At 33.9% G+C, this 25,771-nt stretch overlaps 3 protein-coding genes across 3 annotated transcripts; 2 read left to right on the top strand and 1 right to left on the bottom strand.

Moving 5' to 3' along the window:
* The first annotated feature begins 1,799 nt into the window (after nt 1-1,799).
* LOC125812867 (vacuolar protein sorting-associated protein 51 homolog) lies at nt 1,800-14,461 on the top strand. The gene is made up of 20 exons (XM_049492322.1): nt 1,800-2,174; nt 4,646-4,785; nt 5,082-5,136; nt 5,309-5,416; nt 6,187-6,285; nt 6,386-6,463; nt 7,072-7,149; nt 8,421-8,558; nt 9,431-9,531; nt 9,639-9,706; nt 10,052-10,125; nt 10,204-10,270; nt 10,885-11,000; nt 11,713-11,979; nt 12,067-12,183; nt 12,955-13,026; nt 13,121-13,171; nt 13,348-13,578; nt 13,659-13,835; nt 14,046-14,461. Exons 1-20 carry the CDS (start codon nt 1,992-1,994, stop codon nt 14,160-14,162), a joined length of 2,337 nt encoding a protein of 778 aa, XP_049348279.1. The 5' UTR covers nt 1,800-1,991; the 3' UTR covers nt 14,163-14,461.
* Nucleotides 14,462-16,413: 1,952 nt separating this feature from the next.
* Nucleotides 16,414-20,786, top strand: LOC125812944 (GTP-binding protein SAR1A-like). The gene is made up of 3 exons (XM_049492421.1): nt 16,414-16,718; nt 17,593-17,724; nt 20,237-20,786. The coding sequence occupies exons 1-3, from the start codon at nt 16,590-16,592 to the stop codon at nt 20,555-20,557; spliced, it is 582 nt and encodes a 193-aa protein (XP_049348378.1). The 5' UTR covers nt 16,414-16,589; the 3' UTR covers nt 20,558-20,786.
* Nucleotides 20,787-21,188: 402 nt separating this feature from the next.
* Nucleotides 21,189-24,240, bottom strand: LOC125812973 (uncharacterized). Its single transcript, XM_049492452.1, has 3 exons — nt 23,995-24,240; nt 23,030-23,418; nt 21,189-22,824 (listed from the first exon to the last, which is right to left on the bottom strand). Exons 1-3 carry the CDS (start codon nt 24,058-24,060, stop codon nt 21,561-21,563), a joined length of 1,719 nt encoding a protein of 572 aa, XP_049348409.1. The 5' UTR covers nt 24,061-24,240; the 3' UTR covers nt 21,189-21,560.
* Between the last annotated feature and the right edge of the window lie 1,531 nt (nt 24,241-25,771).

Genomic DNA, 25,771 nt, shown 5'->3' on the forward strand with positions numbered 1-25,771 from the left:
TCAACTTAATTCTTCAAATACAACAAATATAACAACAACATCAACAACATACAAATGGGATCTAGGGAGGGTAGTGTGTACTGTGTACACAAACCATACACAAAATCCTTCAAATCTTTCAACAAAATTAAAAACTAGTCTTCAAATCCTTTTGGATTTTTGAAAGATTTGGAAATGTGAGTTTGAAGATATTCGATAAAGAGTTCTTTTTTTTTTGCTGAAAGAACTAAACCAAATTACTGTTTTTGCAAATCCTAAAACAAATGCCACTAAATTAAGGGTCACCAAATCAATTGATATCAGATGATTAACCTGCACAATAAAGTTGGTTGTTTTGATTCTAATCTCATAAAAAGGGGTAAAATTACTAAAGTTCAGATCTTTTTTCTTTACTCAATTAAAAAAGTTCAAATATTTTTAGGCATGAGATCCATCTACTCTTTACCATCAACACAAATTGGAAAATCATCAAACAAAACAAACAGAAGAACTTTCTAATCCCTATATAAAGGGGTAAAAGTACTAAAGTTCAAATCTTTTTTCTCTTTCTCAGATAAAAAAGTTCAAAACTTTATAGGCATAAGATCCATCTACTCTTTACCATCAACACAAATTGGAAAATCATCAAACAAACCAAACAGAAGAACTTTCTAATACCTATATAAAGGGGTAAACGTACTTAACTTCAAATCTTTTTTCTTTTCTCAGTTTAAAAAAGTTCAAATCTTTATAGGCATAAGATCCAATTTCTCTTTACCATCAACACAAATTGAACAATCATCAAACAAAACAAACAAAAGAACTAAAAAAACGCATAAAGAACAAACAAAAAAGCTAAATCAAAACACACAAAATAAAGAAAGCAAAAAAGGAAAAAAGGGTAAAGGAGAATGAAAGCTTACCTTTGCAAAGAGGGAAGTTGTAGAACCAAAAGGTTGAAAGAATGTTACAAAGGAGGAGAGAATGGGGTGTATATAGGGGAGGAGAAGAAGCTTTTTGAGATTTTTTTATTATTATTTTAAGGAAAGTTGTGTCATAAGTGTAATATGGTTGGCTGTAGGATGACAGCTAATAAACCTACTAATATTAGGTAGGTTTCTTCTATCTTTCCTTTATATATTTTCTCTTAATTTCAAAATATTTTTTTATTTAATAGTACATGATCCCATGTTTTTATTATGCCTTCAAAAATATTGTTATTATTCAAGTCTCCAATATCTTAACAGAAAATAATCTATTTAAATTTATGTGTCTTAATTTGATCTTGTAAAAAACAAAAAACAAAATTAATTTTTTAAAATTTTATGATTTTAAATATGCTACATAATGTTATTACAAATAAAAGCTACTATATTAATTGAAAAAAAAGATTAAGGTGATGCATATCCATTATCCTTTAAAATTGAATTATGCATTATATGCTTTTCATCACAACATGTAACATAAATTTCATCTGTGTAACATTTTTAGTCCATCTCAAAGTTTTTTTAAAAATATCCCCTTGTTTAATATCCTTTTCATAGATTATCTTATATTTATTTAACTATCATTTAAAAAATATTGCACGTCTTTAAAAAGATTTCACGACTAAATAATTGATGAAGTAATTTTTTATCGTTGTGTCACATTTTATAAATTTTAAAAAATAATTTTAATTTTTTTTTAAAAAAAAATCAAAATAAATATTCTTAATTTGCTAGACAGTAAAGGTAAACTGTCTTTTTTTAAAAAAAAATCGTAAAGTTAAGAAGTATATTTGATCGTGAGATAATAAAAAAATACGAAAAAAAATTGAGGAGTAATTGAATAGAACTTCAAACTTAAGGGACTATTATGAAGTTTCAACAAATTATGTGGAGTCATCTTCTCCAAGTCAATTTTTTTTCACTGCCATAGCTAAACGACCGATAGATCTCAAATTCTTCAGTTCTGCCATTGAAGTATTTGTGGAGCTTAAGTAACTGATACTGAATTCGTGAAAACCAAAAAAAATGGGTGTAGATGATGAAGTACCAATTGACGATAAAGCGAAGAGAATGAGAGATCTATTATCGAGCTTTTACTGTCCAGATCCTAATTCTACTTCAGTTCCGCCTAATACTTCTTCCAGATTCGCAACTTTGGATACCATTAATACTACTGCCTTCGATGCCGATCAGTACATGAATTTGCTTGTATGTCCTCTCATTTACTTGAATTAGTTTTAGTTTGATTTATAACTTCATTTTAGCAATTTAAGCTCTTATTTGGCCGATTTTGAAGTTGAAACTTTAAAAGTTGAGTTTTTGAAGTTACATCCATTTTACTTGGAAAGAACTTGCTGAAATTTTTTTGAAGACAGATATTTAGGATTTTATCCAAAATCTAAATATTCAAAATATGATCCAAAATCTATGGCTAAATGATAGCTTAGAATATGGCTATCCTGGAAAAAGATCAAGTTTTTATTTTAATTAATAAAGCAATAATTTATTGAATTCTGTAGTTCCAAGAAAGTATGTCTGTGTACACTACAAAATTAAAAGATTTTAGGACTTGTTTAGAGGAAAATGTCCTAGAAAGATGTTGTTTCGATTTGATGGGGTTCGTACTTAAATAATGGTAGAAGGAGGACTAAGAAAATGGTATTAAGAGGATGTGTGAGTTTAGAAAGGTTCAGGTGTTTGATCATCTATCTTACTCTGTGAAGTAATGCTTTTGTAAGGATGGAGGAGTTAGTAGATGATAATGTGGTTTTGGACATGGAACTTAACTCTTTAATTGTTTGATGAACAATGGAGTAACATAATGAACCATATTTATCTTTTCCGTCCAAGTTTTACCTGTTGGTCTTCAGGAAATTCCATGTTCAACTAAGCAAGTTACATAACGGGATTATTGCTTACGCAAATTTCTGTTGCATCAAAGTCTCAAAGATATCAGCTTTTTCTTTGTTCTTCTTCAAAAACCAGAAATTGCATCCCCCATCTACAAGCTTGCAATAATGGCTTAATTTCTTAGCTTCCCAACTTATGGAGGTGAAGAAAAGATTCTTCTTTGGTAATACACCTGTTAGAGTTATTAGCTTCAAGGCCTGGAAGGTTCTTGCAGCTTCTTCATCTATGTGCACATCTAATATCATTCTCCACTAAAGTAACTGGAGCCTATCCTTACCCCTTAACTGCAGTGGATGACGGAATGTATAGTACTGTGAGTACGAGACTGATCCACTAGCAGGAAATGAGAGAAGTCATAGTACTTAACTACGCCAAATTCAGCCAAGCTCATTTATGCGAGCTAAACAAAGAAAGGCTTCAGTAGTTACTCTTAGGTCTTACCCCAACCTAACACAGGCAAATCCTTGTACCATTTACATGTTTTAGGTACCATTGAAAAAGAAAGAATGCTAAAAATGTGAATGTGGTTGCTCCTTCAGTTTAATTTACAAATTCCTACCAAGTTAATCTTGACTTCCCTGTTTTCCTTTTTCCCAATCTATTTAAATTGACGCTTATAGCATCATCAATAAACATGGCAAGGCAATACGTAAAAACTAGGATAAATCTGGATTGCTCACTCTTCTTTGTTTGGATCGACGTCTTTGGAAAGAGAAAATAAACTGTTTTGAACATATACAGACAAAGCTCTATAACATATTTTTTGGCTGATACAGTGAAATGTTGTTATTGAGAACATATAATATAACATAAGATTAAAAATCGGTTCCAAAAACTAACTTGGCTGCTATAGTGAAATGTTGTTGTGGAGGATGACCAGTATATAGAGAGGCCTGACTGTAGTAATTAATTCTTACAGCCTTACGAGAAAATGTTTGGATATTCTTTTTTTTCCTTTTCTTCAGAGCAGGCAGCACTATGTTTCTAGTTTTTAAGATCTACTTAACTTTTTGAGCTATTTGGAGCTGAAACTGTAATTTATTTTCTTGGTAAATAGAAACTGTAACGCTTTTGATTAGAACAGTCACCTATTATGCATTTGTATGAATAAAATTATTACCTTTTAAAAGAAAGAGAAATTGTCAACAATCATGAAGATATACTACAACTTAGGGTTCTTTTACCACTAAATAGCAATACCTGAGATACTACATTGGTAGTTGGGATTTTGGATGTAAATACATAGTAACTACTGTATAAATAGTGAACTCCACCCTGTTTAATGGGGTAATGGCTCCTATTGATATGCGGCACACAATTTCCGATGACATGTCTAATTTGTAACTTCACCAGAAGACTAAAAAAATTCAAGAAGAGGCATGAAATTCCCATAGCAGTTTAATCCTTGCAACTGGAAGAAACGAAAAGGAAAATGAATTGTCATACTTTCAGTCAGCAGTCTATTGCAATAGAATCAATCAGTATTCCTAGTAGAATATGCTTCCCCATTTACCCCAGCCTACCCAAGTCAGAGGAGCAAACTTTGACACAGTGGCCGTGTTGGTTTGGCTTTGACTAAGGCGTCTTCCGTAAAACTTTTGTATTGCGAACTTTTGTACTTATCAGAGAGGTCTTTACTTAATCTGTTGCTTGCAAAAGGAGTAAGCTGATCTTTAATCATGCCATCTTTTCTAGTCGTGGAAAAAATAAATATGACTTTTGATTTCATTTGTCTGGGACGAATGTCATATATTTCATCAAACATACAGGTGCAGAAGTCCAATTTGGAAGGTATGCTTCAGAGGCATGTTGAAATGGCTGCTGAAATAAAGAATCTTGATACTGACCTGCAAATGCTGGTATATGAAAATTACAACAAGTTCGTAAGTGCCACAGACACAATTAAAAGGTAAACCATGTTCTAGAAAGTTGTTCCGAACCCATTCCATCCCTTGAGAGACAAACATTAGGGGGTATAGTTGCAACTTAACTCTACGTAGGTTGAGTTTGTTAGTACTTATAGCATGTTTCATGGGTCCTCAATTTCTGCTGTTCAATTAGGGGTATCAGGCAACTGTTAGAGCTTTCTTAAACTTATTATGCTAGGCTTCAGCTTATATGTTGAATCAGGACTAACTGGGTTTTATCTTGTCATGTTCTCATTTGGCATTAATAAAGAACTCACCTATATGATTACCTTTCCAGGATGAAAAACAATATTGTTGGCATGGAGACAAATATGGAGCAGCTTCTTGAAAAGGTTTTTGTTTATTTCTTTTTTCCCTTTTTACTTGTTTAAGGAATTTTTGAACTTTTTTTGGGTTATAATCATGACCTAAGCAGCAAAACACTGAAAGATTTGTATCAAGAATTAGATTTTCTTCAATTATTTGCAGATAATCTGTTACCATTCTCAAAATAATTATTTGCAGATAATGTCCGTGCAATCTAAAAGTGATGGGGTCAATACTTCTCTTTTTGAGAAGAGGGAACACATAGAGAAATTGCATCGGACCCGTAATCTTCTACGCAAAGTTCAGGTACTAAAGTCAGGTGTTAAGCTCTTGCAATGTTTTACGCAATTGTGAAATGTGTCTTTTCTTATTGAGTATTGAAGTTACCAACTGTGGGTTCTTATAACAACTTTTACAACTAAGTTGATGTTTGCTGTTAGTGATGAGGATAGAGGAATAAGCATTTCCTTTATACGCCCGATATTTTGAGCTGTTGACTTTTGACTGTTTATGATTTAACCCAGGGAAATACTTGTAAAAAAAATAATTAAGCAAGGGAAATTAAGATGCTCATTCGGCAATGAAATAGATTGATCCAGATGTTAATTGAAGAAGGGCATCATCTGTTACTTCCAGTACAAGCTACCTGAACTCATTATTCATGGGGTATATGTAGAGCAATTTACTTACCAAGTGAAAATTGTTTTTAGGAAGAAGAAGGAATTATACAACAACAACATATCCAGTGAAATCCCACAAGTGGGGTCTGGGGAGGAAGGAATTATCCATTCCATAGTTTAGCCACTGGATCTTTGGAGCTCTTAATAGTTCACATGATTAAATGGTCAAAAAAGGATTGGTGAAGTTGTAAATAAATGCTAATGTCAATTGAAAAAAATAAAATGTATTTTTACCTTCGCAGTCCTATAGACTTGCTGTTCAGGTTCATCATGTAACTTTATTTTCCGAAATAGATAAAATGCAACTTTATGTTGTATGTTGCTATCAATTGTATAAGAGTTGGTTTCTGGTTATGTGTGAGTTACATGGATTTCATTTTCTGTGGAAAAGAGCAGTTCATATATGATCTACCCGCTAGGTTAGCAAAGTGTATCAAATCAGAAGCCTATGCTGATGCTGTGAAATACTACACTGGAGCCATGCCCATTTTCAAGGTTTGTGCATAGTGATCTTTGTTCCACTGTTTTTCCTGTTTGTATGATGTAAATGCACATCAAAGTCTCATCTTTAATGTCAGCACTTTTTCATCACCAGGCATATGGGGACTCTTCGTTCCAGGATTGCAAAAGAGCCTCAGAGGAAGCGATTGCTGTTATTACAACACACTTGCAGGTTTCTCCTTTTTTCTAGTTAGCAATTACTTTGTCAAGAGAGGCCATAGTTGGTTGGGTACTTAAACTGAATTAGATATTTTGTTAAGATGGAGGGAAAGGGAGGAGAGAAAACGAAGAATAAAGAAAGACTTTTGAAACTTGTGGTCTTCAACAAGCCATAGATAGACATTTGTGCAACTATAAATCATCTAATTAAGGGTAAATGAGAGGTTTAAAGTTAAATTGTTTTTTTAAATAAAAAGGTGCCATTCTTTTTGCGACAAACTAAAAAAGGAAAGTGTGTCACATAAAAATGGGATAGACGGGGGCGGGGGTTGTTGATTTTGTGTTTGAGTTGTCCAGCGCTACTTCTCCTTTCCTTTCATCTCCATTCTAAACAAACAGAGCAAAGTTTCATTATCCCTATGAACCATTTAGATCTCTGCCATGCTGGGGAGTGTTTTGATCTGCCCTCTCTCTAAGGGCTAATTTTGAAGGAGTAGGGAAAAAGATGAATCTGAATACAAATTTTGCAGAGCACTGGTTCAAGCCATTTTGGGTTTCTATCAAGAACTTGGCAAAAATGATCAGAGTTGAGCTTTCATATTACTTTTTCTTTGGTTACAGGGAAAGGTATTTTCAGATTCTGAATCAATACAAGCCAGGGCTGAAGCTGTTATGCTCCTTAAGCAGTTAAATTTTCCGGTTTGTATCACACCTTTTTTTCTGCTTCTATATATGAGCATTTCTATCACTTGTTTTGCATGGTTCAATTTATCCTTGAATGTTAGAACGGAGTTTTAATTTCATAAGAATTTTAGTCTGCTTTAGTTCAAATAAAATGTGTTGTAAAGAAATGCACTCTGCACTCCCATCTGACATATCACTGTCCCTCTCTCAGCAAGAAGCTTAGCTTCTAGTTGTTTTCTCAGCTCTCCATTCTGTGAAGAGTGAAGATGAGTATGTCGATGGTCTCAATTTTATCCATGCCTTGCTCGGCAGTAGCTAGTGAATTAATTGCACAATGGGTTAACTTGATGAATTACATCATTGATGCAAGCATGGCTGGGAAGGGATGTGGGTAAGCAACGCGTGAAATACATATTAAGATGACTTTCGGATAGCCATATACTAAGATTCTTTTACTGTTTGTCTTAAAAATATATGCCTTTAATAACTTAAAATATTTTTGGTCTTTTAAAAGGATTATGATAAATTTCCTATTAAAATAGGAACATAGACATAAGCTATGTTACTAGGACTCTTCAAAAATGTCGCTGCACCTATGTCAGATCCTCCAAAATAAACTACTTTTGGAGGATCCGACATGCACCTGACGACAATTTTGAAGAGTCTAAGGAACATAAGACATAGGTACCTATGTCCCCTGAATTATCATCAAAACCCTACGGTTACCAGTACCTCTGAATTAGAATCAGCTTCTTCTGTCTAATATGCCTCTTCAATTTTATCCTTTTCTTTTCTCAAGTAGAGAATTGAAAATGTTAAGGATGTGTTTTTACGTAGCGCAATGGTAAATGTGGTCATTTTTGTATGTTTATAGAGCCAAAAGGATATGGTAGTTTGTTGGTAACTAAAATTATTTGTATGCTAGTCTCATGGTATGGATTATACATTGCATGCTTGTTAAAATAATTTCCCTCAAGATGAAAAGAAAAATATATGATGTAAAGAGGAAACCCGTGACCTCATAGTCTTTGGATATCAATGTGGGAATAACTGTCTATGTTCGAGTTTAGTTTGTAAATACTAAAAATGACTGAAACAAAAATTCATGTGTTTATTGGTGCATTGAAGATTACTGAAACTTCTATTGTCTTCTTCTTGTATGCTGATCTCTTTTTTTTTAAATGGTAGCATCTTGTATTAAAATAAAAAAGGCTGTGAAGCCATAATTATAAAGAGTGTGAGCAAACACTAACATGTTGATCTTTGAATGTATATGTTTTATGCAGGTTGATAATTTGAAGGTGCAACTATTTGAAAAGTTAGAACAGTTCCTTGTGGATCTCCATCTAGAATCTAAGGAACTACCCCCTGCTTCAGCAGATCAAGGAAACCTTCCTGAATCAGCTACTTCTGCTGCTCATGAGGTGCGTTAAAGCAAGGTCATTACTCATGCTTTGAAGTTGGAGTCTTAGGCTACAATGTAAATACCAAAGATAGACGAGAAAGAAGCAAGGGGAAGAAACAAGAAGGAGAAAGAGAGAAAAATGTGAGGGAGAGATTGAAGACAGGGAGAGGAGAAAGGGGGAGACGATTGCGAATAGATAGAATGACTAAGACAGAAGAAGAGGGAGAAAGAAGGGAGAATGGACGGAGTCAGGAGTGAAAGAAGTTTTAATATACAATTTGATTTGTCAAATGTTTTTCAAAATACAGTATGTGAAGATCCTAGTGTAGCATGGGGCTTTTAATTATAATTAAGGGAGACTTTTACAACAACAACATACCCTGTGTCATCCCACATGTGGGGTAAGCGAGGCTTTTGGTTATAAAAAATGGGATAAGGATAACTAAAATTAAGGATAGGGATATGAATAATGACAATGATGTTTTTGGTTAGTTACATTACTAACACTATTTCCTTTACTTCTTTTTAAGATGAGTACCCCTCCTAACCTTGCAAAGAGGTGGAAATTATCACTACAAAAAGGGTGTGAATGATACTTGAGAAAAGAAACTAACCATAATTAAACTTCAATTGAATTGCATTATGACATGACCTGCCCATTTATGTGAAAGATAATACCACTTTGCTGAGATATTTGTTATGCAACATTCTAGTTCCCCGCACTTAGCTTAATACAAGATGGTGAAACCAAAAGGACACATATTTGGGATCTTAAGTATGCTTCTGGAGTTCCTTTCTTCTGGATTTGAATTGTATGGTTGTATTATTCATTTTTTCTCCTTCTGAGAACTAATTGTATTTACACTAATGCATTTCCTATTCATGACTTAGGCTTCTATTCGTGAATTTTCCGAGGCTGTCCGTGCTTATCGAGTTATTTTCCATGATTCAGAACAGCAACTTTCCAGACTTGCACAAAACATACCTAAAATGTACGCACTTCTTATTCACCACATCCCTTTCTTGGTGAAGCTGATTTTGTTCTCTCATTATCATTTGTGCTTAATATTTTTGCATCTGTGATTACTATCAAATTTAGGCACTTTGAAGCCACCCAGCAGCACATCAAGAAACAACTTGCTTCTTCTGATCTTGTTGCCATGTTAAGTAAGTTTAACTAGCATTCACCTCATGGACATTGTAAAATGGGCTTCTATTTTATTTTTGCTTATTCAATTTTAATTTTGCTTATTCAATTTTAATTTTGCATTTTCAATTGCTTCTCTTCAACTCCTTTATTTGGACTTTGTTTTCTTATTTACCTTACAGCGTTGCTCCCTGCTATAGATGTTTGTTATGTTTAGTTTCAGTCTTGCTTGTTCATTAAGCTTTCTTCTGCTTTCCAAAATCTCAAGTCCACTGTTTCTATAACAAAGCTTTTCATGGACAACACTTGTGTTGGGACACTGTAATGATGACTGATTGTATCTTATGGCACTCATATTTCATCAGGGATTATTTGGACCGATGTGCTTCTCATGGATGGAGTGTTGCCTGAGGCTGGTCTGCGTGATATTACTATGGAGGTTGCATATAAAAGACAACTACCTCTTATTAGTCTGTAATGCTCGATTGTCATTGATGTACTGACTCTGTCGTTACAGGCTGCTCATGTGGCCGTTAAACAATACGTTGCTAGCAGATTTAGCCATCTTCTACTTGATATTTCAGGTTTGTACTGTTAAATCGAATAATAGATAACATGTAAATTAAAAATGAAAAAAAGAAGAAGATACAGTAACAATACAAATAGATATGTAACAGATTAGTTAAGAGATATAAAGATATCTCTAAGAAGGATGTGCAAACCAACGAACCTGTGATTTTCATTAACTCAAAAATAAAACAAAAACCTATTCTTTCTCAAAAATAAAATAAAAATAAGAATTTACTGATTTCCCGAAATTGAAATGCAGAACCAGCTTTCTGTCCCTTCTTCACAAAGAACCTACTCTACCTGCCTAAAGTTGAATATTTTGTATCATGAGTTGATTGGGTAAGATTCTTCAAAGAACAGCTCAAAATGGATTCAACTTATCTTTTGTCTTTTAAAAGGATATAAAACTGAAAAATGTGTACATTTTGCTCTATGTAAGATCGAAATCTCAATGTATAGTCCATAGTAGACTTTCTTAACCAGAGAATTTTGCTTATTACAAATGAGTAACCTTGAGAAAAATAAACTCTTTATATCAATACAATGACCTTAATATTGAAACCACATATGTTGCATGAGTTCTAATGCATCTTGATTTTGGCTATTCTTTGTTCTTTTGAATTGTCAGGTGCTGTCATCAAAGTAGGTAATCAAATGGAGGGTATTGAAGAAGAAAATTCTTTGCAGGCCACCCTTGAGGCCAGTAAGAAGGCAGTACTGCAAGGCAGTATGGATGTCTTACAGGTAAAATAAGCTGTGGCAGAATTATTCGAAGTTCTTATTTATCCTTATGTCAAATAATTCTTATATTTGTTCAACACTATTAAAGTTATTACTTCACTAGTTATGTATTGTCCCCCTCAAGATTTCGACTTCATCGGAGGGTGGGACGGGAGTGATTTTTAAAGTTGATGGTATATGTTGATCAATTCTACTTCTGCCCTTACGGTGTTTAGCTTCAATGTTAGAGCCTACTTGGACATCAATTACGAAATCTACATGATATAGAAGTAAAAGATTGAAGAGTTTTTATGAGTATAGGTGGAGAACTTCCAGCAAGTAAAATCCATTTCCATGTGAGATAATTTTCTTGTGAATAGTTCTCTGGAATGCATTAACAATATGAGGGTGCTTTTTACAAATTTGCACTGCTATTAAATTATTGAAATGCTTCTATACTCTCTGTGGTCTTTGCTCGAGACGTCAATAAAATTGATCTCAAGTAATTGACAGATAGTTTTAACTATTAATTAGGCCAAAACAACTGCCTGAATTATAACTCAACTAGACAAAAACTAGCTCCCTGTATCAAAGATAAATAAACTTGCTTCCTGTATCACAAGGAACCCTACCTTCTAAAATAAAAGATAAAGCTATAAAATCACGATTACAGGCACTTAATTCCTAGTGAATTCTGTTCTGAGTTGCACCTTTGCTTTGATTTCTTGTATGACAGGATTTCCGTCAACTTCTTGATGAAAACTTGGAACTGCTTTCTAAGTTGAGAGACTTGGTCATTGACTGGGTACAAGAAGGATTTCAGAACTTCTTCAGGAAACTTAATGATCATTTTCTCTTACTTTCTGGAAAGAAATATCCAGCCGGTCAAGATCTAAGCTTTCATGAGGGAATACAGAGAGACAAAATACTTCCTGGGCTTGTTCTTGTGCTGGCTCAACTCTCTGTTTTTGTTGAGCAAAATGCCGTTCCCAGAATTACCGAGGTTAGGGGTGGTCTAATAGTTATAGCCAGTATAATTATATGTTCCGCCCCATTTAATTGACACTTCTTAACTTTTCAAATATTTCAGGAAATTGCCTCGTCTTTCTCTGGTGGTGGGTCTCGGGGCTATGAAAATGGTCCAGCTTTTGTTCCTGCAGAAATTTGTCGCACCTTCAGAGCAGCTGGTGAAAACTTCTTGCAGCATGTATGTTGTTAATATTCTGAGCATCTTCTTTCTCTTACAGATGCCCAACACCATTATTCTGTTTCAGTGACTGGCTTAACTACAGAATCTGAATTATTTTGCTTAACTACTGAGAGTCTAATGTCTCCGCCATGGTTAGTCTTCTATTGCTAACAAGTTTGTATGTAGTTTCTTTAAGAAACATACAGAAATTTAATGGTAGACTTCTAGAACTACAGAAGTTTACTGTGTAAAATCTTCTATTGGGAGAAAAGTGGTTATGCAGTATGCAAAAGGTATAGGTAACACTTGTATAAGGGGATCCCAGATCATGTAAGCACACGCACTGTCTTAGTGCTTGGTTGTTGTTATTTATTAAATCCTTACGTGTCTAAAAAATAAGCTATATGTTTTTTTTTTTTGTGAATTACTTTTTCATCTGGTGAATGAATTATAGCACATTTTGGAAGAAGTAACATCGTTCTACAATTCTATCTAGTAGAACTGCTGAATGTAATTTTTGTTAGTGGGTAGGCCATAAAGATGTTTTTCTTGTATCTAAATGATTTCATATGTTTTCCCAATGCTTGCTTTTGAAGGTTCTTGATGATGTCCTATATGGATTGCTCACTTATCTATGTAGCATCTTTCACTGTTTCAATTTTCAAATTATCTTCTTAGCTTGATTATAGTTTTATAAATGAAACATGAAGTTTGTTGATTCTTTTTTTACCTTCATTAGTAGAGTATGAAATCAAAATTCTGATTCTCTTCATCTCCATTTATTCTCAGTATATTAACATGAGAACTCAGAAGATATCAGTTGTCTTGAATAAAAGGTTTACAACGCCAAATTGGGTCAAGGTAAGCTGAGCATATGGTGAGGTAGGAGTATTTACCCAAGAGGAGCAATGTGATGGTTTGTGCTAACTTGCCTTACCTTTTCCTGTTTGTACAGCATAAAGAGCCCAGAGAAGTTCATATGTTTGTTGATCTGCTTCTTCAAGAGGTAATTTTTGGCTTTATCTTCTTTTCCTGTTATAAGAACGGGAAGTTAACGTGCGGCGTGGGCGAAAACTGTCCCCTCATTGTAATTATGTAATTGGTTTTACATGACAACCAAATTGTTGTTGTTGTTGTTATACATGACAAGAATTAACATTTTCTTTTTGATCTTATTGCCAGCTAGGTAGTATCATTAAAGAATTAAAGAGTATATTGCCTGAAGGGATCCAGCGTAAGCATCGCCGTTCTGACAGCAGTGGGAGCACCATTTCCTCCCGTAGTAATCCATTAAGAGATGACAGAATGGTAGGGTCAAATACCCAGCAGGCCAGAAGTCAACTTCTTGAGTCCCATTTGGCGAAATTGTTTAAGCAGAAGATGGAAATTTTTACAAAAGTTGAACATACACAGGTTGGGTGCTAGTGTTTGTCACTTGGTAAACCTCATTTGTCTTGAAGAACAATGGATAAGAATGCCCCTTGATTTTGCAGGAATCAGTAATAACTACTATCGTGAAACTTTGCTTGAAGAGTTTACAAGAATTTGTCCGACTTCAAACTTTTAACCGTAGTGGATTTCAACAAATTCAGCTGGACATCCATTTTCTTAAAACTACTCTGAAGGACACTGCCGATGATGAAGCTGCTGTTGATTTTTTGCTTGATGAGGTAAAGAGATAATGCCTACACATCATCTTTACAGCTACTATGTCGAAGGAACCTTTGGCTAGTGTCTCCTCTTCAATGACTTCCTTTTGTGCAGTATGAAAGTTCTCTCTCGAAGGCTGCTGTTTATTTGGTTGCAACTGTACATGTCGATAGAGTTGTTGCTTCAACTGTTCTTTTGTCTGACAAGAACTTATCTTCCTGAACGAACAGGTAATTGTTGCTGCTGCTGAGCGATGTCTTGATCCAATCCCTCTGGAACCTTCTATCCTGGACAGGCTTACCCAAGCAAAGCTGGCAAAGGCTCGGGAGCAGAGTCCTACCTCATAATAATTATGGAGGCATGTGACCATCGAGCTTGCCATGATCTGAAAACGTTCACGAGATGCTGGCTATCCATGAAAACCTTTTGTAAGGTGTGCATTATCTGTCTCCGGCTACCGTTTCCTAAACGACATTCAGTTTTCCCAACTCCTGAAGGTATTGTTTTTGCTGGAAACTAAAGGGGAATTGAAAAACTCTTGTATTGAAACTAAACATTTGAGTGTAATTTCCTGTACTATAATGCCCACAAAGGGCTTAACATCCTTCTTCCCCTTTTGTGTTAATAGATGATGACATTTTCTTATACTTGCTACTCTTGACATCACACGAAGTTTGAGAAAGTAAAGAAGACTTGTGATTTTAAACATGTCACGTGAAAAATTGAAGTTAAAAAAGGAAAGTAACATAAATAAATTGAAATGGGGGAGTACCATGAAAGATCCAGACAAACGACGATGGCATAGAGAAACATAATTATAGATGGAATTATTCTATAAATTTACTTTACCCATAAAATATCAATCAATGTAAAAGAAAAACGTGAATAATTGAGCCAACAATGATCAAAGTGTTTTATTCATCAATTAATGCTTCTTTCTTCCTTTCACTACAAAAATTATAATAAATGGAATTAACTACAAAATAAATGGATAATCGATACTAAAGGAGATCATGACGGCAAACAGGGCAAGAATGATCGTGTTCTCTAACCATAATGCAATCTCCATGGAACATATACGAGCAAGGTGTTTACAACAACTCTCTTTCCATTCCGAGCTCTTCTAAACAAATCACACAATCATTCTTCACAATATCTTCATCAACTTCCATTTTATTTATCAGTAGCAATATACGATTCATCCTTTATCATCCGGTCAACGACTATAGTCACACCAACATAAACCTTCAAATTTATACTATCAACATCGATCATAATTTCACGCATCTTACCTAGCATATCACGGATGACAACGTGACGATAATTCTGATTGAATTCTTCACCCAAATCTACAAGCTTTTCACGCATAAAAAGGGTGAAAGTTGAAACAAAGGAATTTAATATGAGTTTCCTCATGATGTGGTTTAGAATCTTTAGATCATGAGTGACGTCGATAATTTCACGTATCCTATTTATCATATCACGAATAATAACGTGACGATTATTCTGATCAAATTCTTTATCAAAATTCACAAGACGTTTTCGCACGACTTCATAAAAGGTGTCGTCATAGGATGACAGGTAAATAGAATGCATAGCAATTTAGTATGAATTTGTTCATGGTGTGGACTAGAGTCTGTAGACCGATATTGCTCAATAGTTTGAACACGAAATTGAATGACTAAAGGAAAAGCAATATAATTAGTATTAGTGTTATTATTATTATTGATATCACGTGGTAATATTATGTGTATAATTAATTGTGAGGGATGCATCTAATGAAGAATGGTGGTATTCGAAATTAACAGCCATAATATGTCAATATTAAAAGATTCAAATATTTATATTTTTATATATATACTAGTTGAGAAGCAAATTAATCCTAAGCCAACTCAAATTAGGACAATAAAAAGTAATCATAGACCAACTCAAATTAGGACACTAAAAATTAGTCTTTGACGACCAACTCAGATTAGGAAACTAAATTAAACTAATTTTAACAATAAATTATTGTTGTACGGAATATATTTTGTTGCTAAATTATTTTGTGACTTAATATAAATAAATATGTTATATTATTATGTACTACATTTATTTAGGAAAAATTAGATCTTCTTAATAGTTTAAGGATATATTTGAGCTTTTTCAATTGTTTAAGTTTAAGAAAGAAAATAATATTAGATGATTCTATAATGGATACATTAACAAAAAACAAATTTATAAAATAAATAAATAAATCACAAACGTTAAAACATTTCGCACTTTCTCAAAATTATTATAAGAAATTTTTTAAAAATTGTTGAATATGGTTTTATTTTATTATATATATAAAATTAACGTGTAAATAACTAAATATATGATCCTTAAATTTGTTTTATACTCTCTCTTTTTTTTTCTTAATTCTTGTTATAATTGGAAAATCAAAAAGAAAATTGATTATATTTGAAGATTTAATATATTAAAATAAATATTTTATTTTCAATTACCTGTCGAGTTTTTACCACCATTAATAAAAAGGAAGAAAATAAAAAGACAGCAATTAATGCCAGTTCAGATCCATCCATATATATTTGTTTTTTTTCCATAAAAAAAATTAGTTTCAATTTCATTTTCCCATTTTGCTTCACCTAAACCCTAATCAATTCTTTAATCATCTTTGATTTCTAAGTTTAACAATTAATTACCCCTATAAACAACCCCCAAGATCTGATTTTATTTTATTTTTGAAAAAGAGTACATTAAATTCCAGATCTTTCTTGAATTTGAAAAAAAAAATGTTTTTGTGGGATTGGTTTTATGGAGTTTTGTCATCTCTGGGTTTGTGGCAAAAGGAAGCTAAGATCTTATTCTTAGGTCTTGACAATGCTGGCAAAACCACTCTTCTTCATATGCTCAAAGATGAGGTACTATTAATCCCCTTTTATTCTATTTGACACGGAGTTTAAGAAAGAAAAATATGTAATTTTGAAATATGTAGGTTAAATTGTTTGGGATTATATTGGGTATGTTGTTGTTGTTATATGGTTTAAATTGTTTCTAAATGTAGAAAGGTACCAATTTGTTTTAGGGACAGACTAAAATAGGAAGTGCATCACATCAATTTAAGAGGGATGTAAGAATTATGTTATGTATTTTGATCGGGCACGAAGTTTAAGAAAAAGGGTAAATCATGGGTTAAATTGTTTCTAAATATAGAAAGTTAGCAATTTATTTTGACAGACTAAAAGAGAAAGTAGTGCATCACATCAATTTGAGAGGGACGGAGGAATTATGTTATGTTGTTTGACTGGACACAAAGTTTAACAAAGAAAAAATGTACTTTTGAAATATGTAAAGCATGGTGGGTTGAATTATTTCTAAATGTAGAAAGTTAGCAATTTATTTTCGCCCGATTAACTTGAAAAGAAAGTGCATCACATCAATTTGAGAGAGACGGAGGAATTATGTTATGTTGCTTGATGCGCATGGAGTTTAAGAAAAAACTTTTGAAACATGTGAATCATCTTATTAATGCCTAAGTTGTCTTTAAATGTAGAAAGGTGGCATTTTTTTGGGGACAGACTGAAAAAGAAATTTGAGATGGATTGAGTAACTGTAATGAATCGTTGAGAAAACATGAATCGAGTGGAAATGGGCAAATGGGTGATTAGGATTCATATTGTGTGTAGTTGTTTGCTTGCTTGATTGGTTGGTTGGTTGGTGTCTAACTGAATTGATTTATAATAAAAGCATTGTCTTTGATTTGATTTTTCTTTGATTGCTTTTCGTTATTTACAGAGGCTAGTTCAGCATCAGCCAACACAGTATCCTACATCTGAAGAGTTGAGTATTGGGAAGATAAAGTTCAAAGCTTTTGACTTGGGAGGTCATCAGATTGCTCGTCGGGTCTGGAAAGACTACTATGCCAAGGTATGCTTTGTGTATTAAATGTTGATAACCATTTGTTCTGTAATTTTAATTCTGCACACAGGTAGAACTTGTCTTGCTCATTTTGTTGCATCACTGTATCCTCCGCATTGTCTTGTCTTGGTCACTGAAAAGTTTCGGGGATTGTGTTGAATCCTTCTGTCAGATTAGATATATATCAATACCTCAATTTCGTAACTTGATCATCTTTTATGCTTTAATCAAAAGAAATAATCATTTTCTTTTCTAATTCAAAAGTAAAGAAAACTCAAAATTGCCTTTTATATCAACTGTACTGGATGTTTAAGTCAGTTGCCATGTAGTTGCATCAGATCCATGTGTTCTATAATTGAATAGTATAACGAAGGGTATATATGAACAATATTTTGAAAGTAGAGGGGTAAATGTGACCCTTTTCCGTAATACTTTTGCTATTGCTCTTCCCTACTGGGCTAGATTCCAAGACACTTCCTTATCTTTTTCCTTCATTTATATGACTTGTCTTTCTCTTCGATGACCATAATGGCTTAGTACAGCCTCTAGATTGGCTGTCCCTTGCAGCAACATGAAAACATTAATGTGCTTCATTGGTGGCACTTATCTATGTGAGATATGTGCTTAGAAAGTATTTGTATGGAGAATTAAATTTACTGAAGGTGTAGTGGGCTATTCCTTCGTCAAATTTGTTGAAGTCGTATGTTTGAATGCAACATTTTTTTAAGGAAAAGGATTCAGATTTTTTTTGTAATGGTAAGTATTGTTGATTTCACATTCAAATTTATACTCAAATTGACTTTTTAAAAGTCAATGCAAGTTAGAGATCCTTGAAATAGTTATACACTTCTGTTTTTGGTATAATGGTGGTGCACCTTAATTATTTCAACGAGTACCTTGTTACCTATCACCTACACGGGTACCGGGTAACTCTACCCACCAAGAGTTAGGCAGATGGGAAGAATCACTTAGCGGTTTTCTGTCTGTATGGAGATTTGAACCCTGGTCTCCAAGGTTTTCACCCTCTTCATTGAGTCATTGATCACTAGGCCACACATGTGGGTGCATGTTTTTATACCTATTACTTCTTTTTTCTTTTTTTTGAAAAGGTAACTTGTATTATAAACACAGGAATACTCAGGACGTATTCCAGTAATACTTACAATCAGAAATACAAAAGTGTTGCTGTTTTCCTATGAACTCATTAAGGACTCTAACATACTAGAGATATCCTCACCTATTACTTCATTTGTCCCATCTTTTGTGACTCTTCCTTTTTAGTTTGTCGTGCAAAGCATGACACCTTTCTCTTTTTGGAAACTATTTAATTTTAGTATCCTCATTTTAGTCTCCAAGGATTTGTTGGGACACTACCACCACTCATGTAAACAAAATACATATGGAACCCTCACCACCGCTCAATTAAAAGGAAAAATTCGGTACTTTGCATATATTTGACTTACATGTTAAAAGTCATCTTTAATTTTAAAATTTCGTATCCAGTTAAACTCCATCACATAAAGTGATATGGAGGGAGTAGATGATATGGGAAGGAAATGATAAGTTAAAAAGTAATTCATTTTAGTTTGACCTAAATTTATTTTCACCATAAAAGACTCCAGTTTTTCTTCATAAATTGCTTTGTACACTTGCCAATTTTTAAAAGGAAAATCATAGCATAAGAGCAATGATTAGTTGGTTTCCCCAAGGTTGAAATTGTTATTCCCTGATTTAAGGTCTTTGTTGTCCCTTTTCCCTCAAGGTTACAAGTTTGGCTTCACGATATTCTTCCATCTTTGATTTTGGTCTTGATTGCTTTATATTCTACTGTCCGCCTAACTGCGCTAACACTTTTTTCGTCCTTTTTCTCTTGGGACTTGGGTGATTAGATAGCACAGCAGATCGTGAATATTCTTAGACAAGTTGTCCTTAATCTCACGAAACACCAAATTTACTCATTACTCTATTTCAAAAAATCTGCCTTAATAAACAAAGAAAGGACAAAGTTCCTCATGCATAATGTTTTTTCCCCTCTTTTGATAAATTATAATGTTTTAGTGCCTTCACAGTTAGAAAATTACCTTTTTCTATATTCACTTATTTTATGGTAGTGGATAAAAGTGCCCCTAAACTGTCAGGAGGACATAGGTTGTTCTGATGGTTAGAATTTTTATTCCGGGGAAGTCAGGAGCATATGCTGAAGACCAGATGGAAGCTTAGGACTAAAAGAGTCGCAAATTACTGTACAGGGACTAAATTGCTAGTCTTATGGAAACATTACCTACTCCAACAAAGTTTCTTTTTCCACCCCTTCCCTAGAGTTCCTCCCACTAATTTGTTACAACATTGCAATCTTTTCTTTTCTTTTTTAAGCTGTGCAGTGTAAGGTACTAAATAATTTCTTATTAGTGCAAACTTTGTGCCTTCTGTTTTCCTTATTTCCTTCTTTTCCGTTGACTATTGATCTGGCCAATGAGTTTCCGTAGTTTTGTGTCAAGTAGCTTGAATTGCTGTGCCACAGGTTGATGCCGTTGTGTACCTGGTTGATGCATATGACAAAGAGCGCTTTGCAGAGTCAAAAAAGGAACTTGACGCGCTTCTTTCTGATGAAGCCCTTGCTACTGTCCCCTTCCTCATTTTGGGAAACAAGATAGACATACCATATGCAGCCTCAGAAGATGAACTGCGTTATCACCTTGGCTTGACCGGTGTCACAACTGGCAAAGGTAAGGTGAATCTTGCTGATTCTACTGTTCGTCCTTTGGAGGTATTTATGTGCAGTATTGTACGGAAAATGGGGTATGGCGATGGATTTAAGTGGGTATCTCAATATATAAAGTAGGTTATGCCATAGAAGTTGAAAGAGGTGGCATCCTGATTATGCTGTAGATCAGCATTTTTGGAAAAAGATTGGTTTCACCAGATATTTATTCATTTGTTTTCGAATTGATCAGTCTTCTATAACTATTTTGTATCCTTTGGTATCTTTGTAGTTTGATGAGAAGATACTTTTGTTTCTGTAACATTTACATGTAGCTGGAAATTTCTATCTACATATTCATGATTTAAAATCGTACCTATTTTTCTTTTTTCCATATATTGTTCAAGTGTGTCCTATTTTTTTTCCTATGAATATATGACTAAAACGAAACAATCATACAATACTTTGTTATTTTGAAAACAATGCTGAGAAGAGGGACACAATTTTTCTTTTTTCTGGCAATCAAAACACTTGATTAATTACCAAGTGAGAAAGACTGAAGTTTGATACTTTCAAAGGTTTAAAAAAGTCTTTACATTAAATTAAACCCAAATAATAATAATAAAAAAGGTGCTAGACTTAGTGTAATTCAACAACTAGGGTCCGGGGAGGGGTGGATGTGAAGGTAGAGGTTATTTTCGATAGACCCTCGGCTCAAAAGGTGCTAGACTTCTAGTAGATAAACTAAATACTGAATTTAATACTGTGCATGTAGTGCAAGGAGAGAATAAAATGACAAATGGATAAAACTACAAAATTTTCCCTGCTATCAGAGGTAAATACTTTTCTTCCTCATGTGTACAATCATATTGGAGCAAGTTCTTTTCTTTTTTTGGTATCCGACCCAGTGTCCAGTACCTGCATTGGGGCTAATCTGAATTCGCGCTGCGTAAGGCCCATTTAAGGAGGCAGTGCTCCCAATAGGATTTTTTTTTCCATACCAAGGATTGAACCCGAGACTCTAGTTATCCCACCACAATCTTTGTCGGTATAGGGGGAGATTCAGATTCTGCTGAGCCAGTGGAATAACATTTTAAACTATTCTCTTTTCTTTATAGAACTCTTACTACAAATCCCCTAAAATTCAACAACTCAATGCTTCATATTTCACTGGAATTGGTTGATTAAATCCAGCTTGAGACAACATATTCCCAACTATCGCAAGCTCTCTGCAGAACGCCCCGTTGAACACTGTCGCGTTTGTGTTACTACATAATGCAGTATTGCACACATCTGAATCAAGAGTTTCAGGTACAGATCGTTGAAGTTCTTGAATTTTCTGAACTTGTTGCTGCATTACAACTGTGCCAAAAGTTTCAGTCCTTGATTGTTGTTGTTCTTGATTTAGCTGAACTTGTTGCTGCATCAGTTGCAATGCAGCAGCAGCTTTCTTTCTCTGCTTCTCAGCTGCTTCTTCGTCCTTGATTGTCGCCATCAAACTAGCGTAACCCCTCTGTATCAGTCTATAGAGCAGTAAAGCTGACATCTTTGCTCTATCCCTTACAGAATCTACATCTTGTTCATCTGCAAACTCACACCTTTCTATGAAACTCGTCGATTTGTCAGGCTTGTGTCTTAAAGTTAGCAACAAATGAGCTCTTTCCAGTTCTGATCTTGAACAACCCCAGTTTAAACCAATCAATGCATAGTAATCCACATTCCCTGTTTCGCCATTTGCAACCCTCTTCTTCAATTCTTGAATTTTTGTAGCCAAGGAACAAAGTCTCCCTGGAATCTCCCTGTATTCCACATTTTGACGCTTCCATATTGGTCCTGGTAGTTTCCTATCCCGTAGCATTGAATTGTACAAGAGTTTTAAGTGCTCCAAATCATGAAGACTATCAGGCAAGCATCTTATGGTTTCAAATAGTGCAGCTCTAGTTCTAAGAGCATCAATACAAGACGGGTCCAATGCTAGCGTTCGATTGCAATCAGCTATTGCCTCTGCAATTCGACCAGAAGAATGATACGCTGATGCGCGATGCATATAGCATTCAGCCATAAACCCCTGAGGGGCACCACGACGACCATCCACAATTTTTGAAAAATGCCTAATAGCTTCTGAGTAAAGACCAGCATCAAGAGCTGCAATTGCAGCAGTTTTTCGTCGTAGTAGCAGCTTGATATGACTGAGAAGTTGAGATATTGTTTCTGACTCGGTTATTGGCAAAGCTGTGCAACGATTTTTGCTTGAGATTGGAAATTTGGCAAACGAGAAGCTATCCTCAGACCAACAAATGCTCTCACGTCGAAATGCATCCGTAGCAAGGCGTTTGCCAGTTTGTAACAGAACCATTGCATCTTCCATTAGGCCCAAATGGCAACAAGCTTGTCCTAAGACCAAGTACCTGTTAAGACATGATGTAATTAAGAAATGTTCCCTCCAAAAGCTTCAACTTTCAAATCACACAACAAGAATTCATGGGTATAAAACTCATCACCATCCAAAAAAAAGCAATAAATATGTTCAAGTGTTCGACCCATGAAAAAGAATCAAACTCACGGGCGTGTTAAAACATAATATAATCAAGTACACTTTCTCTAACAGCTTACCTCCATTGACCTTCTTTATTGCAATTCTTGTAAAGACTAGCCATAACCTTCTTCTTCAAATAAGATATAGAGAAGCACTTGAAGTTAGGTTCATCACCATAAGAAATAAGCCTGATTTGCTCCTTTGAGCTATCAAATGAACCAGAAGAAGAGGTAGATGATGTGTCATCACTAGGCATTTTCAGACTAGGAATGTAATCTTTTAGCATATAAGCTACATCCTTAAAACACCTTAAATAAAGCAAAGATCGAGCCTTTAACTCTAGGGCTAATTCAAAACGCGGAGAAATTGCAAGCGCAGCTTCAACAAGGGCAAGAGCTGAAGAAATCTCATTTGGTTCTTGAGTGGCAATGAGAATTTTGGCATCTCTGATATATCTTTCCACAATCTGACAAAAACAAATACAGAGCATAAGTACGAGTTTAGGATTTTGAGTTTATGAGTTCCGAATTGTAGAAGATACATCTTAAAAAATACTCTACACAGTAAGCTACTGGATTCTGCTGAATCCATTGATAAAGCTCTAGCTCCCCCCCCCCCCCCCCTTGCATTACTATGTATGCAATTATCCATGAAAATGGATAAAATCAAGATTGTGTTTTTCAAACACAAAATATGAGCTAAAGTTACTGAATTCAACCGAACCCAAGGGCACAGCTCTAGCTCTAGCTCAAGAATGTATATTTCAAACACAAAATACAAAGGTTTGAGTACTGAATTCTGCCGAATCCATAAGCAAAGCTCTAGCTACCCTTTGCATAACTAACTATGTATCCATCAAAATGGATAAAATCAAAAATGTGTTTTTCAAGCACAAAATACAAAAGGTTTGAACTAAAGTTACTGAATTCTATCGAACTCGCAGATAAAGCAGTAGCTCCTCCCTACATAACTAACTATGTATGCAAATGCAATCATCAAAGAAAGTGAAAAGGGTCAAATCAAGATTGTATTTTTATCATACCTTTTTGTTGCTAACCCACCAGGGCTTTTTTTCTCCACAGGCAAGAAATGGAGGAGATGCAGCCATTGATAGATCAAGAATCAAAATTTCTTGATTTTTTTTGGGTATCTCTGTTTACATTAATATTGAGGAAATGCATGAATATACAGTGCCAGCTTTAGAAAGAGAGAGAGACAGAGAGTTTTTGATCCTTCTGTTTCATTGCTGGCAAACCACGCCAGAATCTCTCTCTCTCTCTGTAAAGACTTATCTCCCTCTCTACACTCTACAATTATAGACTCATCTACGTACATCTAATTAATTAGTTTTATCCGAGTTTGACTTGATACAAAATTTAAGTAATTTTCTAGTGTTAAATCAATTAATTGTCATTAGATTCGATGATGCTATAGACTTTAAAGCATTTACAGATAGTGTTCATTGTTGCTAAAACTATATATATTTAGTGGTAATTAAGTTTATTTAATTGTAGCTAAGATCACTTTTGATGCCATGTATAACGAAATGTGTTTCAATCTTGTAGTATTAAACATGTCACGTGAAAAGTTATAAGAGTAGACAAACAAATTTGAAACTGAAAGAGTAACACAATTTTAAAAGAATGTAGCGTATACGTATATACTCTCTCCATCCAATAATAGTTGTTTATTATACTATTTTGGGATATTCAACAATACTTGTCCATTTTATGAAATCAATGAATAATTTACACTAATAATTTATGCTTATCATCAATTATAGTGATTTTTCTATTATATTTTTTTTAAGACATTTGTATTTATTACTCCATTCAAAGGGTAAAATAATAAAATTACTCTTCTATTTATAGTTTCTTAAAAATTGTGCAAAGTTTAGATTGAGGAAATATACATTAGTTTAAGCTCTTTTTTTAATCTAATATTAAGTTGAGAAAGTATAACTTGTTTTTAATTATATAAATTATTTCTATATTAAATTTTACATTTATTAGCACAATTTCAACTACAAGATCCAAAGCAATATCCCTTATCTAAATCACGAGTCCTTTAAAAAAACATATATATATGAGACTCCAACAAGTTGCCTCCAAACAAAATTAATATTGTGCGTGAATTTATTTATTTCTGCTGCAACATAATTAATTTACTTATCTATCCTGTCTTTTGTTTGTTTAATTTCCACCTCCACCCCCACCCACCTTAGATCTCAATGGATAATAATTTTTGACTTCTCGTCACGTGATTAAAAGGTCATGGATTGAAGTCGTAAATATTATTTCTTACTATAATGAAAGATAATATTATACGTATATTGAATTCTATGGCAGTGTAATTTATTTATGAATTGCTCATATAATTCAGCTATGAATTTCGTTGCTAGTTTGACGTAACTTACAATTTATTTTGATAATATGTCATTAATATTTAATGTAGATAGATTATATTTCAAGACATAAATTTGAGTAAAATAGTCAAAATTTGCTTGAAGTAATACTTTTAATAAACGTATAAAAGGAAATACGACAAATTATTTGAAACGAGAAAAATATCAAAATAACTACTATAGTGCTAGCCTACTTAATTACTACTCCATCCTCTTTGCTACCAAACAATGAAGAAAAGTAGGAAAAAACAGAAACTAGGTAGGCTAGATCTAAAAAAAAATACATTTAAGAATATTGTAAGGAAGATGATGGTGGTCACCATTAATAAATGTAAAAAAAACAAAAAAGATAACTTGTAGTAAAATATATAATCAAAAATTAGTGTTGAGAAAGTGACAAGTGCAATGGCGTAAG

The sequence above is a fragment of the Solanum verrucosum genome, unplaced genomic scaffold, assembly GCF_900185275.1.
Source record: "Solanum verrucosum unplaced genomic scaffold, falcon-dt-bn FXZP01000144.1, whole genome shotgun sequence".
Taxonomy (NCBI): domain Eukaryota; kingdom Viridiplantae; phylum Streptophyta; class Magnoliopsida; order Solanales; family Solanaceae; genus Solanum; species Solanum verrucosum.